The sequence below is a fragment of the Amborella trichopoda genome, chromosome 10 (genome assembly GCF_054954075.1).
Source record: "Amborella trichopoda isolate Santa Cruz 75 chromosome 10, AtrichopodaSantaCruz75HAP2 v2.0, whole genome shotgun sequence".
Taxonomy (NCBI): Eukaryota; Viridiplantae; Streptophyta; class Magnoliopsida; order Amborellales; family Amborellaceae; genus Amborella; species Amborella trichopoda.
Window position 1 is genome coordinate 38,937,206 of NC_142345.1, and position 16,087 is coordinate 38,953,292.

General features: G+C 33.8%; 1 protein-coding gene across 6 annotated transcripts; it reads left to right on the forward strand.

The window, feature by feature from the left end:
• The first annotated feature begins 3,137 nt into the window (after positions 1-3,137).
• AAE17 (acyl-activating enzyme 17) lies at positions 3,138-14,726 on the forward strand. Of its 6 annotated transcripts, XR_016041989.1 has the most exons (15): positions 3,138-3,730; positions 4,426-4,555; positions 4,897-5,162; positions 5,993-6,197; positions 6,651-6,691; positions 6,789-6,914; positions 7,958-8,031; positions 9,109-9,329; positions 9,928-10,022; positions 10,442-10,662; positions 11,844-11,978; positions 12,488-12,613; positions 12,693-12,791; positions 13,098-13,310; positions 14,399-14,726. XR_016041989.1 is itself a non-coding variant. In XM_006844153.4 (14 exons), exons 1-14 carry the CDS (start codon positions 3,465-3,467, stop codon positions 14,507-14,509), a joined length of 2,190 nt encoding a protein of 729 aa, XP_006844216.1. In that variant the 5' UTR covers positions 3,138-3,464; the 3' UTR covers positions 14,510-14,726. The 6 variants fall into 6 exon arrangements, 4 of the variants coding, with proteins under 4 accessions (XP_006844216.1, XP_011623292.1, XP_088704903.1 ...); XR_016041990.1 differs by lacking the exon at positions 11,844-11,978; XM_006844153.4 differs by lacking the exon at positions 11,844-11,978 and having other exon boundaries at positions 10,442-10,658.
• The last annotated feature ends 1,361 nt before the right edge of the window (positions 14,727-16,087 follow it).

The window sequence follows — 16,087 nt, forward strand, 5'->3', positions numbered from 1 at the left end:
GAACCTATGTACCGCATTACTTATCACTCTTTGACAGTAATTACAAATAATTTTGTCTTTTTTTTTGGGATCAAGTTTGACCCCATGTTGCCATGCAGAGTCTTCTGCAGATCTTGACATGATTCAACTGTTTTAATATGTAAAAAGGTAAAAATTAACCTGACAGTTCAACAAGAAAAATAATCACCATGTGTAGTGATAATATGTTGGGGTAGTTCACGTAATCATATTTATCGTTATTTGTTATTGCACAATACCTCTATTGACAATAATATTTTCGTACATATCAATTACAAACATACAGGATAATATAATACAAAATGCAAGCTCCAAAATGGCTACAACTCAATTATCAAGAACATACATTTTTTGCATTTAAAAATTAATAATAAAATTGAAAAAATGCAGGATAATATAATTGTCATATATGCCACGATTTTTTTACAATGATATTCACTTTAATTCCACACGATAATACAATTTAACAACATGTATTTTTTGCGTTCAAAATTATAAAAATTGAAAATACATTTTTAATGCAAAACTACATAAAAAATATAATACAGTTTTGCATTAGAAATATAATAACATGTATGTTTTTTGTATAAATATTCTATCAACATGCAATTTTTTCAACAAAAACTTTAACAACAAAAATTAAAAATATGGTTTAATACCTCATGATAATCAAAACCTGGTCACTATTTTCACATCTTTTCGAAAAATCACGATTTTTAAAATAAAATCCATCATGTACAAAAAAAAAAAAACAAATAAAAACAATTCTTCACAGAGCCACCTAACATAAGTTATTCCAACTCAAAAATGCATTAACAAAAGATTAAAAAATACAGTTTTGCATTAAAAATATAATAGAATGCATTTTTTTGCATAAATAATCTATCAACATACAATTTTTTCAACAAAAACTTTAACAATAAAAATTTAAAATATGGTTTAATACCTCATGATAATCTAAACCTTGTCACGATTTTCACATCTTTTCGGAAAATCATTATTTTTCAAAAAATTCGATCATGGATAAAAAAAAAAAAAAAAAAGTACAGCAAATTTTCATAAAATCCGATCATGGATTACAAAAAAAAATTCGATCATGGATTAAAAAATAAATTGCAAATTTTCAAAAAATTCGATCATGGATTACAAAAAATTCGATCATGGATTATGGATTACAAAAAATTCGATTATGGATTACAAAAAATTCGATCATGGATTACAAAAAATTCGATCATGGATTACAAAAAATTCGATAATGGATTACAAAAAATTCGATCATGGATTACAAAAAAAAAAAAAAAAAAAAATTCTATCATGTATTACAAAAAAAAACAAAAAAACAATTCGATCATGGATTACAAAAAATTCGATCATGGATTACAAAAAAAAAAAATTCGATAATGGATTACAAAATACAAAAAAAAAAAAAAAAAAAAAATTCCGTTCTTCACTGAGCATCTTAAATCAGCCATGTTAACTAAAAAATCCACCTCCAAGCAAATAAATTACATCCAATTGAGTACATTTTCTGATAAACGACATTATAAGGAATCAAAACCCTAAATTTTGAACACATTATCATTTATAAATCAAATCAAATCGATTAAAATGAGCAAAAAAAAAACAACACAGTTTTTCACAGACAACAGTCATTGAATCTAAAAAATGAAGCTCACATTGATTAAATCAGATCAAATTGAGTACATATGATTATAAACAAGACTATAGCGATTAAAAACCCTAGAAATCTAACACATTAATTGTAATATATCATGAACAAAAACTCGAAAGGCGGAAAAAAAAAAAAAACAGCCATCACTGTGTTCATCTAAAAAATCAGGCTGTAATTGAGCAAATTAAACAAAATTGAATATGTTACATGATAAAAGACACAATAACGATTAAAAACCCTACAAATGTAACTCATTATTTTCAAAATCTGCAGTGAAATTGATCATATGGCGGAAAAAAAAAAAAACCCAAAGTTCTTACATGGTTTCGTGAACCCGAGCCTTCAATCTCCAAATTATTCTGTTTTTCTCAACGATTTTCACAAATTCGTAACAGAATGTTTTGATGAACAACTTTACGATCAAAATGACTACAAATATTCACAGATTCATGCGCTATTTGGCATGAAACACAAAGAAAGGCGAAAACCCTAAAAACTCAACGTTCATGATAAAAAAAAAAACTAAATTTCTCCACCATTTAATCCATGAAAAGGCTGAAAAAATATGTATAAAGCCTGCATATTCGATCATAGGGCAAAAAAATAAAAAAAATGATAAAAAAATGATAAATTTTGAAGAATCCCGTGAAGAACACTGTGCAGCCCATGTTCTTCAAGGGATTCGCCAATTCCGTACAGTGAATCGGCGAGTCACTGTACAAAATCGTCCGGTTCTCTTTAGAACCGTGCGATTCCGTGTTTTTTGATCGATTCGGCACGTTCAGTGCCGATTCCCGAGTCGAATCGGGCGATCCCGGTTCGACTCGCCGTTTTTTTAATCACTGGCTGAAAGTGATTATGATCTGCATGTAAAAAAAAAATAGTATCGTAGATTACATTCTATTCAAATTTTTAATAGATAGATTGTCTAAATAATGTATCTAAAAGATTCACTATTTTTTAAATTTTTAAAATCCCTCCACCTGTATATCTAAAGGTCAAGATCATCAATTTGAAGAGTTTTATCCACAATAGAGTAGTGGTTTTTATGTGTTGAAGTGCCTTTACTTCGCTAATCGAAGTTTAAAGACGAGTATAAACCTTAATAAAACAATATTTGTGCACTCTGGTCATTGAACATGTCGAGATCGGGTATTCATCTCAGGCTTCCTTGGAACTTGGGCTAACCTATTTCACCTAACCCGGAGTCATATCATACGAACATTTTAATACCTGGATTGGTGGGGCGGATGATTCAGTCACGCATTCCTCATTGGTGATCCCAATCGTGTGGCCCAACTTGATGATTGAAAAAATACTATAAAAATTGAATAAAAAATAAAAATTAAAATAGAACTTTATAGAGTGAAAATTTAGAGGAGACGTAAAAAAATATTTGATAAATTTTGAAAATAAAATAAAATATATGAGGTATTTTAAGGAGAACTAAGGGCCGAGACTCATACCATTTGGAACACCTTCGGTTCCAGAAGATTTCCCATCCCAGATAGGCAAATCCAAAACAGAAATCGTTGATTTTAAAAGACTTGATCTTACTATACATTTAGACCTCTTGTAAATATGACGAGTAGGACACCTAGGCAATGCAATCATGTACTAAGTTACAGTATTGCGCATCGAGACTGAAGAATCATTGGCAATAAATGATGCAACCAAGCCTCTTTCCAACAAAATTTCACAATTTTGAGGAGACCCATCAGGCATCTTCTTCCTTAATTTTCATTTTCATGGTTTTTTTGGTAGAACAAGAAGCATGGCTCCTCTCCCTCTAGAGACTGTAACAGTAGAGCAAATCAGAGAGCTTGATATCCCTAGAGATGAGGCAGAGAAGTTTTATCAGAAGGTGCAACAGATACTTAGCGACCATGGAAGTTGCCGTGTTAAAACATGGGATAACATTTCAAAGCATCTTCTCTCACCTGAACTTCCATTTGCTTTGCACCATATGATGTATTATGGGTGTTATAGCGAATGGGATGCAACCCAATTGGGCCCTCCTCCCGCTTGGATCACTAACTTGTAAGTTGATGCAGTATTATTTTCCCCTCTTCTTCTCGTTTATCGAATTTCTTTCTCCTGGTTTATAATCAATTTTCAGTTTGTTGGGTTCTGGATATTCATTTATCAACAGTACTGTTAGTTTGGGTCCTTTGTTTTCTTTTATAATTGGTTTTTTTCCCTATTCTTATGCTTCTATACTCCATTCACAGTCTTAGCTAACTTAGATCAAGGATTATATGCAGGTTCAGAAATTTGAATTAATAGAACAGAAAAGACATCGTTCAAAATTGGGTTGGGAATCCTTCTAAGAGTAATGAAAACTTCGTTCTTGTGTTTCTAAATTTTTGAATGGTTAGAAGTGTAATGAAACTTCATTGAATCACAAGCTTCTAGGGATGGGGATTTAGTGTAAACTAGGTAGGCATATTGTCCACAACTCTCAATTTATGGACTTCTAACTATGTATGCATGTTTGCCCATAAATCTTGATTCTATTCCATTGCAATGTCAGATTTTCTTCATGGGGCTTATATCCTTTGGAAGTGAATGACCTTGTCCTGAATTCCTTTATTTGGCACATAACTCCCAACTTTCTGCGAAATCTTCCATAATGTTTTGGCACAAATGGCATCTATCTACTACACTATCATGTTACCCTTGGATGACATAACCCAAACTTTTGAGAAATTAAGGCTTTATATTTGTGGTTGCAGGGACGATGCAATGAGAACCAATGTTTCCCGGGTTTTAGAGAGACGTGGGAATGAGTTTCTCGGATTGAAATATAAGGATCCCATCTCAAGCTTCTCTGCATTTCAAGAGTTCTCAGTTACGAACCCCGAGGCATGTATCCCTTTTCTTCTGGAATTTTAGCTGAAAGTGGAAATAATTATGGTGGACTTTCACATAGATTGTTTGTAGGGAATATACTATAATCTCATGGAGTATGCGAAACCATAGTTTGGTGGGTTCATTACCATCCATTGGAATGATTAATACCCGTGGAAAGGGTGGGCCCCAAATGTGGGTCCTACTTTCTCTTCATATCATCGTCCATCATGTCATTAGATGGTGATGGCCCCAGTGAACAATGGGTACCCGTGTTCAACTGGATTATATCACTTTTTGCCTTGTTTGTAACTTCAAATCCTTTTGAATTTAGAAGCATTTGGTTTTTCTTGTAGGCCTACTGGCGTATGATGTTAGATGAGCTAAATATTTCCTTTTCTGTGCCTCCATCCTGCATATTGAGTTCTGATGAGTTAGATAAAAATGAGTTATCTTGCCCTGGCGGAAGGTGGCTCCATGGGGCCATGCTGAATTCTGCGAAGAATTGTTTGCTTCCAAAAGGAAGAAGTATGGAGGATACATCCATTATCTGGCGTGATGAAGGTTATGATGAATTACCGCTGAATTATGTGACCTATAGGGATTTGAATGCAAAGGTCTGGTATGTTATGCTGCTGCCTTCTGCCTATTTTCTTTTATCAACAAATGAACTAATTTACTTTGTACAAATATCAATATTTGGCTTAATTCCCATGTATTGAACATTGGGTCCATTTAACTGTCATCATTAAAGGAAATTTTCTTTAGTTTTGAACTTTAAAATACCTTTTATGTTACAGTGATGTGGTCATGATGGTCAGGAAAATTAACATTGTCAATTGTTTGATTCTGTGACCAGTGTCCAATGTCTATGCTGCTGTAGTGTTCTTTTGCATCTCTTGCAATCTTGTTGTGTATACGGTTCACGGCATCAAGTGTAGGGATATTTGCATTCTTTGAGTATAGGGCTATTTGTGTTTATTAGAAAATCACATTCTGATTTTTGTGTTTCTTATGCGACTTTAGTTCTCTAAGGCATTTATTTTCCTGCTCTTGTACCTTCCTACTGTATATAGGTTCCTTTGATGTTGCAAAACTAGTGGAATTTGTGCTTCTAGAAAATCAAACTTGTGAATCTTAAGGTTTGTGTCTCTACAGTTACGTAATAAAATAGTACCCTGGTTATATATTTTTATGGCAAGAACAGAATGGTTCTCACGATAGTTTTCTAACAAGAATTGCATGTGTTCAAGACTTACTTTAGTAAAGTATATCTGTTTTCATATTTGTTGAATATTTATTTTGTGTTACCTTTATTACAATTCCATTCACTGCTTTGATCTTGCTGGCACTGATATAGTCTCCAATCATGCATTTTATAGCCTTCCTTGGAAGCTTAGAACTGTATATTCATCGTATTCGTGAAAACTTTTTAACTATTTCTTTTCTCAGTTTGGTTGCAAATGCACTTGAAATGTTGGATCTAGAGAGGGGATCTGCTGTTGCAATTGACATGCCAATGAATGTCACTGCTGTTGTTGCCTATCTTGCCATCATTCTGGCTGGATATGTAGTTGTATCTATTGCTGATAGCTTTGCTGCTCGTGAGATTTCAATGAGGCTCAATATATCAAAAGCAAAAGCGATATTCACTCAGGTACTTTACACTATTGTCATTGAACTTGCCTCATAAAGCAGGATCCCTGTGGTGACCCTTGTTTACGTTTTGACTGTTATGGTTCTAGATCTTTGGCTCCCTCGAATGATTGGAAATGGGCTGTTATTAAGATTCTCTCAAATACTTTTGCATGAGCCATTCATAACTAATGACAGGTTTCTTATCTTTGGTGTGTCTGCGGTTCGTTGATCTCTCTGACCATTGCCTTTTGCACCTTGTTATTTCTATGTATTCTCCATTTTAAGGTTATTTTGAACTAATGATTCATCATGATAATGTGGATTGTTTTATTATATTTTTATACTCCTTGTATGGTTATTTTTCATCTTATATTCTCTTCTTATGCTGAGTGATTGTTTCAAATTTTTTAAAGCAGTACAGGTCTAAAATTCTCTCATATAATCTTTTTATTCTTGTTTCCAATCCTTTTAGGATGTTATCATCCGCGGTGATAAGAGTCTTCCTCTGTACAGGTATTGTTAATCAGCTCCTTTCCTCATTTTTCTTCATTTTCCTTATCCCAATTACATTAATATTAACAGGTGATTGTTGACAATTTGTCAATTTCAGTAGAGTTGTGGAAGCTTATGCACCTTTGGCAATAGTTTTACCTGCTAGAGGCTCGAGTCCTAGTGTGGAACTTCGTGAAGGTGATCTATCTTGGGATGAATTTTTGGCAAGGGTAAAACACGACGGGTATGTAAACTTGGTTTTTGTTTCCTATTGAAGAATCTCTAGTTTTTGTTTCCTATTGACGAGTCTATCTTTTTCATCATACTCAGTCATGCATCTGTCATAATCTTATGAAAGAATCAATAAGGTAGGAAAAAGATGGAGAAAATAGATAAAACCAAAACATGAAGTAAGATGGGAGAAAATACCGTCTCAGAGTCTATAGGGGAATCGGCCCTGAAGGTTTGAGAGATTTGCCCATCTCTCTGGGCCTGCAAGGGAATTCGCCTTGAAAAGCACAAGGCCTAAAAAGGAAAAAAAAATCAATTCAACTTCTGTGTTCTATTCCTAGTCCAACACTTACATATTTATAAACAAACATTAAAAATCTAACTTGTTCCATAAGACACCCTAATGACAATTAAACACAAGCGCGCTTCATCTTCTCAAAATTAAACTTCTAATTCCACCTTTCGGTTCTCTACAACAAAAAGAAATAAATATCCTACACTAATTGGAAAACTAGAATTCCAAATAAACCTGATTTCAATATCCTAAAAAAATCATAAAAATAAAATTAAATGCCCTAACTGCATCATTCTTTTGGGTTCGGAGAAGCTCAACCTCAAGCTTGTGTCACATCCTTCAGAAGCCTTTTCAATAGTTGTTGAGTCCTGTCGTTCACTTCGGTGCTTTTTCCACGTCGATAAACCAATGAATAGAGACACTTAGTGTGCATCTTGCAATGGTACATTTGGATATCGAGCATAATCTTAATTTCTCATTCGAGCCCAAAGGGTTGTATTTTCACACCAATTATCATCTTCTTTTAATGAATTATCAAAGTTCATGGCAGTTTTTAGGATGAATTTGCATGTGAAGTTTGATTCTTGATCAACTGGATTATGATCAGCCTCTTCAAGGCAAAGAGCAATTTCTAATCGTTACAATCATTGATTTACTTGAATATCTCCTCGAAGTTTGCTGATTCCTCTTCATAAATTCATCTAAATACATCGACATCTCTTGGTTCTATTAGTTACTAATTTTCGTCTATTGTATTACAGAACTAATGATTACACCCCTGTGGAAAAACCTGTGGAGTCATTCACAAACATTCTTTTCTCATCTGGAACTACAGGTACTTGCACCACTGATTCTTTCAAAAATTCCAACCATATATCTTCTCGTTCTTTCTTTCGTAAATTTTACTTCCTTTCAGAAGTGAAGAACAAAGGAAAAAACTTGAATTTCATCATTGATAGTTTATTCTTTGATTTTTATGCTTTCATTTATTATCTTTTGGTTTATCATAAACTGTTCAGTGTTTTCTGTTAAGGTATAAAGGGGGTTATTTCTGAAGCAAAATTCCTGCATAAGTGGATGCCTACTAAGGCCCATATGATCTTCCCAATCTCCAGAATATTTCTCCTTGACCTCGAGCTTTGGATCCCATTTCCCTTCCAATAGTCAATAACTTCATGCCAGTGTGCAAAAACTCGGGCGAGCCATGACAGAATCACCACCCTGGCAAGTCCGATTATTCCAAAGTTGGGTGGTCCGACTTGGGGATAGTAAAAAAAAAAAAAAAATTAAAAAAATTAAAAATAATAAATTTATTTGTAATATGTTTTTTTTTTTCTATCATTTTGAAAAAGATTGGAAGTTTGGCCATGAATATTTATTTTTACATTTTCCCTTTTTATGGATTATTTCTAAAATATCCTCTATCACAAATTCATTTTTTCAAAATCCATTTTTTCACTACTTTTTTAATTTCATTTAGATGTTTCTTGTTTAATTTTATATTAAACATATTTTCCTTTTTCTGGGATTTTTTTGTATTTTTTGTAATTTTTTTTATTTTTTACGCTTTTTGGCTTGGCCAGACATAGACCAACTCAGGTCCCCAAGTTGTGGTTTTACATAGTATACATTCATATTCAATTAAATAGTTGACTTCTTTCCCAACACGAAATTCTTCTAAATTCAGTGTTTGTATATTCGACACCCTGAAACCTGATAGTAGAGTGCTAGGTGCTTGTTTTATATTTTCTCTCTAACGTTGTTTTTATCAAACTTGCGTAAATAGTGGCCATTATTTTTTTCTTTCTTTCTTCTCCCCTTAAATATAAGCCTAGATTATCTAATTTTCCTTTATCATGTGCTTTTTAGATAAGAAGAACAAAACTCAATATTGTTGTTGTATTTCATGTAGGGGAGCCTAAGGCTATTCCATGGACTCATATGACTCCTATTAAGGCAGCTGCAGATGGCTGGGTGCACATGGATATCCTTAAAGGGGATATAGTTGCTTGGCCCACAAATCTGGGTTGGATGATGGGTCCTTGGCTTGTGTATGCCTCTCTCCTTAATGGTGCTTCAATGGCTCTATACAATGGATCCCCCCTTGGTTATGGATTTGCCAAGTTTGTTCAGGTAGTTGAGATTCACTACATAAATGTTATCTAGTAATCACTGTTCTTCATATGTCTCAATCAATTTTTAGTGTCATCATGTTTTAATGTGTTCTTTTAATATCATCTTTTGCATCTGATTGACATCTTTGAACTTTGACTAAATTAATGGCACTGGAAGCTATGCAAGTTGGGAGATTGAAGTCTTACTGAGATAACCCAAAAGTCTTCCGGGATGAACAAAGTGTCCCTTGCATCATGGAGCCATAAATTGGGTGTTTTATTTTATTTTTTGTTTTTTGAATGAACTTGTTTCTCAAACAAGTCATTCAGAGCAAGTTGAATGGGCAAAGGCACAAGCCAAGTTTTCGTTAGTCGGCTGAGTCTTGAGAAATCTTCTTGTTTTAATTTTATTTTTTTTTGCTTTTATCTCAAATGAGTCCTAATGAGTTTATGAATTTCAGTGGAGGTTATAATTATCTCAATATCATTGTGCACGGAGCTCAAACTTTTGCCCCATTTTTGTATTTCTACGTTACAGATGTTTTGGATTTGCATTTCATGCATGATTTCCTTCGTGAAAGGCATGGAAATTTCATAAGTCACTGTAATCATTGTAGGATGCAAAAATAACTATGCTTGGTGTGGTTCCAAGCATAGTACGGGCATGGAAATATTCAAATTGCACAGCTGGTCTTGATTGGTCTAGTATTCGGTGAGTTGTGAATTTTGAATTCTGTTTTGGATTCTAAGAATGTGATCACTGAATGTTTTTGTCCAAGTTCCATTTTGAATTTCGGAAATTTGAGAATGCCCAAAAGTTCTTATGCTTTTACTTAAATCCATCTAATTAATTGTCAAAAGAAAAAGTATTCCACAAGCCAATGGTGTATCATATATGGTGCTCCAAAGAGGCATCTGATGATGCCAGAGATTGACAGTAGCATCTCAGCTGCTCCACCAAGGGTAATCTCCTGTAAATTAACAGGAAATGAGTCTGACATTTTGGAGTATTGTATGTCTTTCTCCCTAGGTATGTGGTATGCCATAAAAAATTAAAGTGAGGATATTACATGTTTGATTGCTTAAATTGACTGGCTACAAGTTGGGTTGATTTCTTGGAGAATATGGCAGATGCTTTGGCTCCACAGGTGAGGCATCAAGTGCAGACGAGTATCTCTGGCTCATGGGTAGAGCTTGCTACAAGCCTGTGATTGAGTATTGTGGTGGAACTGAAATTGGGGGTGGATTTGTTTCCGGATCACTTCTGCAGAATCAGTCTTTGGCTGCTTTCAGTACACCTGCTATGGGCTGCAACCTCTTCATCCTTGGCAGTGATGGAAATCCCGTTGTAGGTCATTCTTTTACCTTCTCACTTTACTGAATTCACAGGATTGTGCTGGAGTGCTATCCATTCATGGGTGCCAATACTATGATCCATATGGTAATGGTTGTTGGGGTTATCAGTGTCAATCCTATGGATTTGACGGTGGTGGAATTAAAGTGGGGCATACGACTCAATGAAGTCTTTGGTGGCATTAACATTTCTTGCATCAACGTCCAAGTTGTTGATGGGACAGTAATATCCCTGTTACCACATACAGTTACAATGTGGGTCATGACTTACCTTCCCTTATTCACGTGTGCTAAGGGAAACTATACTACACAGTGCAGTATTAATACCACAGGCATTTGGATTACCAGTTTCCTGTTGAATGATGTGATGTCTACTCTCTATCATTGGATGCTGATGACACATTTGACAAGTGGTTTAAATAACGGATCGGTGCCCTGGATCGGGCACCCCAAAATCTCATCCGAATCTGTGAATCGGCGTTTCAGATCTGGAATCGGGCGGAATCGGCAATTTTTGTATAAAAAAATATTTAAAAAATCACTAGAAATCTCTAAAATAATGTTATTTTAATTTGTTAAAGAATTTAGGAGTGGTGCATTATGGATTTTCATTACTTTGTAAAAATAGGTGATTATTGAGACGTTTTTCTATCTGGATGTCTGTATAATTAAAATAAATAAATTAATGAATAAAATAGACTTAGTTATCATTGTAATTAGTATAATTATTAATTACAATATTATAATAAATGTGATTCAAAAAACAAGGGTATGACCCTCACAAATAAAGAAATCTAATATATAGCAATTAGTGTGGATAGAAATATAGAATTTAGAAATACAAATTTAAACTATTTTTTTTTAATATCCAATAGACTAGAATTGGTATTATTATTTTTATTTATTCTATGAGCTAGTACGAATTTTTTAATCCTAATTAACTATTTAATTAATTATTATTCATATAATGAAATAATCCAATGATATAATAGCTTAATAGAGTTTTTATGTTTTTTTGTAAGTAAATTTAAATTTTTTTGGTGAAAGATAGGGTGATGGGCACCCAATTATTATTTTTAATATTTTTTTTCTTTTTTATCGTCAAATTTATTTGCCACAATTGGGCAAACAACTTTTTTATTCATGATGGACATACACTGTCGCGTGTGCACCATTGCAGGTACACCATCTTATTGCAATTTATTCCAAGCTAACAATATTTGCCAGCTTGCTTATTCATGACGGGCTACAGAAATGTCCCACATCGGAGCGATGCGGGAAGACATAGTGTAATAAAAGAAACCCACAATCTAAGGTAAGAAAATGTTGTCTGGGCCATGAATGCTAAAGTTGAAGTGGCAACGCCACCTGGACTGAAAGACGGCGGTGAATGGGGTTAGGGAAGCTTTTTTGGTGGCAGCGCCACGTGGCGTGCAGGACGGCGACGGATATGTAAAAGCCACTGTAAACAGAAAGCCAGATTTTAAAAAAATAGAAGTTCGAGTCACCCGGCTTTACCAATATTGGATTTGGAGCGGTATCACCGATACCCGATCCACATCGCCCGACTCCGGATTGGATCGGCCATTTTTAAAACACTGCAATGGACTATTATTTTTCCACTGTCCATTGTATCATAGCATTCTTTCTTGTCCATGCTCATGCATACCAGTGCACGTACGTAAAAACATGTGCACTTTCCCACTCATATGTGCAAGTTCCATACATGCCTTTGGATGCAGACATGTTATCCATGCATTTACGCTCAAAAGCGCATGTCTATGCTAATTACCTGTGGGTTAATTTTTTTTCTTCCTTTGAAAGCCATCGTCCACCCCGGCAATTGGGGAACTAGCACTTGATCCAGTGATGTTTGGGGCATCAACAACACTACTGAATGCAAATCACTATGATGTGTATTTCAAAGACATGCCCAATTGGAACGGAAAGGTACATTTATTGGAGTACCTTCTCCCTACTCACTTCCTGCTTTATACTCATATTCATGAGAATTCCTCTCCTTTTGAAGGTTTTGAGAAGACATGGAGATGAATTTGAACGTACTGCTGGAGGATATTATCGTGCCCATGGCCGCACAGATGATACAATGAATCTTGGTGGCATTAAGGTGTGAGCAGTTGCATCAAAATCTATGTTTATGTATTTATTTAACTATTTACCATGTAATGTGTGTGGGCGTACTATAAATATATATATATATATATATATATACACACACACACACACACACGCACACACACCCACACCCACATGCATGCACATATATATGTACCATATAATTTAGTTTGTATAAATGTATGTATTTCTGCATGCTTGGATGTATTTATGTACTTTGTACGTTACTTATGTGTATTTGTGCATGTAAAAATTGCATGATTGATGATGTAATATGGTGCTATCAAATCATGCTTAGGTGAGTTCGATTGAGATTGAGCGTATCTGTAATGGAGCGGATGAGTCTGTGCTTGAAACTGCGGCTATTGGGGTGCCCCCAGATGGTGGCGGACCGGAGCAATTGGTCATTGCACTAGTTTTCAAGAACCCTAATCATTCCAATGTGGACATAGTTCAACTGAAAAAGGCATTCAATTCTTTGTTGCAGCAGAAGTTGAATCCTTTGTTCCGGGTACACTTACAAGAATCTTTGATCTCAAAATGGTTTGCCATGGGTTAAAACATTGTATTTTCAAAGTAATGGAGAATGATAGCATGTGGTGTTCCATCCACCTAGAAAATTGTTTTGAGGTGCTGGGGGATGTAAAAAAAGTTCCTAATTACTCTCCGACTCTCTAGAAACAGTTCTCTAAAAGAAAATTAATTTTGGATCGCCAAAAGCAATTAGTGTTGCCCCAAATATAATCTGGGCCATCTACTTCAACTGGCAGTGGGCCAAAAGAATTTGAACATTTTTGCCGTATTAATTCATATTGAGAGGAGAATGTTTTGGAACTTTGTTAGGCCACCCGCACCTCAAAAGTGGTTTTGAAGTCTGGGGCTAGGGATGTCAACAAGCCAAGCCAGCTCGACCTGGCTTAGTGAAGCTTGAACTGCATTTTGCAGCTCCACAAGCCAAGTAGATCCGAATGGACTGCTGTACTAATCAAGTCAAGCGTGCCTTGAACTTGGCTTGAGCTTATTTAATATATATATATATATATATATATATATATATATATATATATATATATATATATATATATATATATATATATATATATATATATAGATATAGATATAGATATATGACATTTTCTCAAAAAAATTATATACAACTTTTATAGATGTAAATTTCAAAACCACTTTGCAACCCAGAAGCACCCCTTGTACCTGCCATGTTATTGAGTTTTTTGGCTGGATTAGACGCATGTTTATGGCATGAATTAGCTTTTTTATAGGCATGTTTGGACTTGCTTAGTGAAACAAGCCCTGTTAGAGAAGTTCAAGCTTTCCTCCTCTCAATCAAGGCAAGCCCAAGCTGGAGCTTGATGTTTCAAGCTCGAGGCTGAAGCCAAGCCTAAGCTCATCCTCTTACTTGCAACGCTTGAACATGTTGAAGCTTGGCCCTTTGACAGACGAATCCGGGGGGGTGGGGGTTGGCTAAGGATAAGAATCAGAATAATAATCATCATTAAAAATAGCATTCAATTTTCCAGACACAAAAGTTTATGTATTCATTAAGAGAATGGATATTAAATTTATGTCGTGTTTTTGCAGGTCTCATACATTATGCCCACCACAAGTCTTCCTCGGACAGCATCAAACAAGATAATGAGGAGGATTCTAAGGCAACAATTTATTAATGATATTAGAAATTCTAAATTATGATTGAGTTTTTTCTTTTTTTCCCATCTTTATGCGTGGATTTGCAAAATTGAGTATTGAGATCGCATATGTATGTGCATATTTCAAGTTTGGACGGGGAACATTGGAAATTGTGAGTTTATTTATTGGTAAGTGTGGACAATGTCCATATAAAATTGCAATCCTATGCTATAGACGCAAATGACATCTCAAATATCAAATAGAAAAGAGTGTTCCAAAGTAGTAAAACTGTCTGATTGATAATCTCGACCTTGAGATGTGGATATAAAAAAAAAAAAAAAAATTTCTTCAAGATTTTTAACAAGTTTTTAGATGGTCTATTTTCAAGATTTTAAAGTTCTTATAGATTGTTCAATTTACACTTATATATATATATATATATATATATATATATGGGAAAAGTTTATATAGAGCCGAGGCTCTTAACAATTAAATTCTAGCCTACTTAAAAAATTTCACTAGAAGAGATTGTTTTGATGCCTAAATATCCTCAAATTGATCATCTCGACGTCAAGATGCACGGACATGAGATAAAAATAGATTTCAAGTTTTAAAAATAGTGTATTTTGTAACGCATTTTTGGACTGTCAAGTTTAAAGATTTTCAAGTTTTCATAGATCTATCGATCTACAATATTTTTGAAGCTTTAAACTTTATAAATGAAACTAAAAACATATTTGAAGGCCATCAAAAAGATTTTTAATATTGAAACCACATTTTTCGACATTATCTGAAGGTAGGCTCTAATTTGATTGTTCAGAGCCTAGGCTCTATACAAACCGTATATGTATGTGTGTGTATATATATATATATATATATATATATATATATATATATGAAAAATACTATGCTATGCCTATAGGTGAAAATGAACAGTGATTTTGTCTATCTCCATCATCGTCAGAAGTTCATCGCGTGGTCACGATTGTCCGTTAGTGTTTTATTTTTCAATTTTTTTATAGAAAGCGGAATGATATGAAATTTGGAGCTTGTATTCATAAAAAGTAAGGGAATTTTTGAAAATTATAAAAAAATATTTTACACGAAATAAATTGATCAAAATACCCTTGAAAGGTTTTGGAGGTATTTTGGTTAATTTATTTTTTGTTGATAATTTTTTTTTATATTTTTATTAGAAGTACTTCAGTAATATGTACATACCCTCCAAATTTCAGGTCATTCCGATTTATAGAAAAAAAAATGAAAAATAAAACACTACCAGATAATTGTGACCGCGCGAAGAAATTTGGACGGTGATGAGGGTAGGCGAAATCACTATTTATTTTCGCCTATAGGCGTTGGAAAGACTTTTCATATATATATATATATATATATATATATATATATATATATATATATATATATATATATATATATATATATATATATATATATATATGGAAAAGGTTTATATAAGGTTGCAACCTTAAAATGTAGAATTACAGATGCACCTCAAAAATCCATCGAAAAAGATTTTTTAATGTTGAAAAACCTCTAATTGATCATCTTGACATCGGGATGTATGAATATGAAAGAAAAAATATTATGATTCTCATAAATAATGCATCTTGCAATATATTA

Bases quoted from the DNA above. Each gene is read 5' to 3' on its own strand.
- AAE17 (XM_006844153.4), top strand. From the start codon at position 3,465: ATGGCTCCTCTCCCTCTAGAGACTGTAACAGTAGAGCAAATCAGAGAG. The intron at 9,330-9,927 runs GTAGTTGAGATT...TAATCATTGTAG, and splicing joins GATTTGCCAAGTTTGTTCAG to GATGCAAAAATAACTATGCT. The intron at 13,311-14,398 runs GTACACTTACAA...GTGTTTTTGCAG, and splicing joins AGTTGAATCCTTTGTTCCGG to GTCTCATACATTATGCCCAC.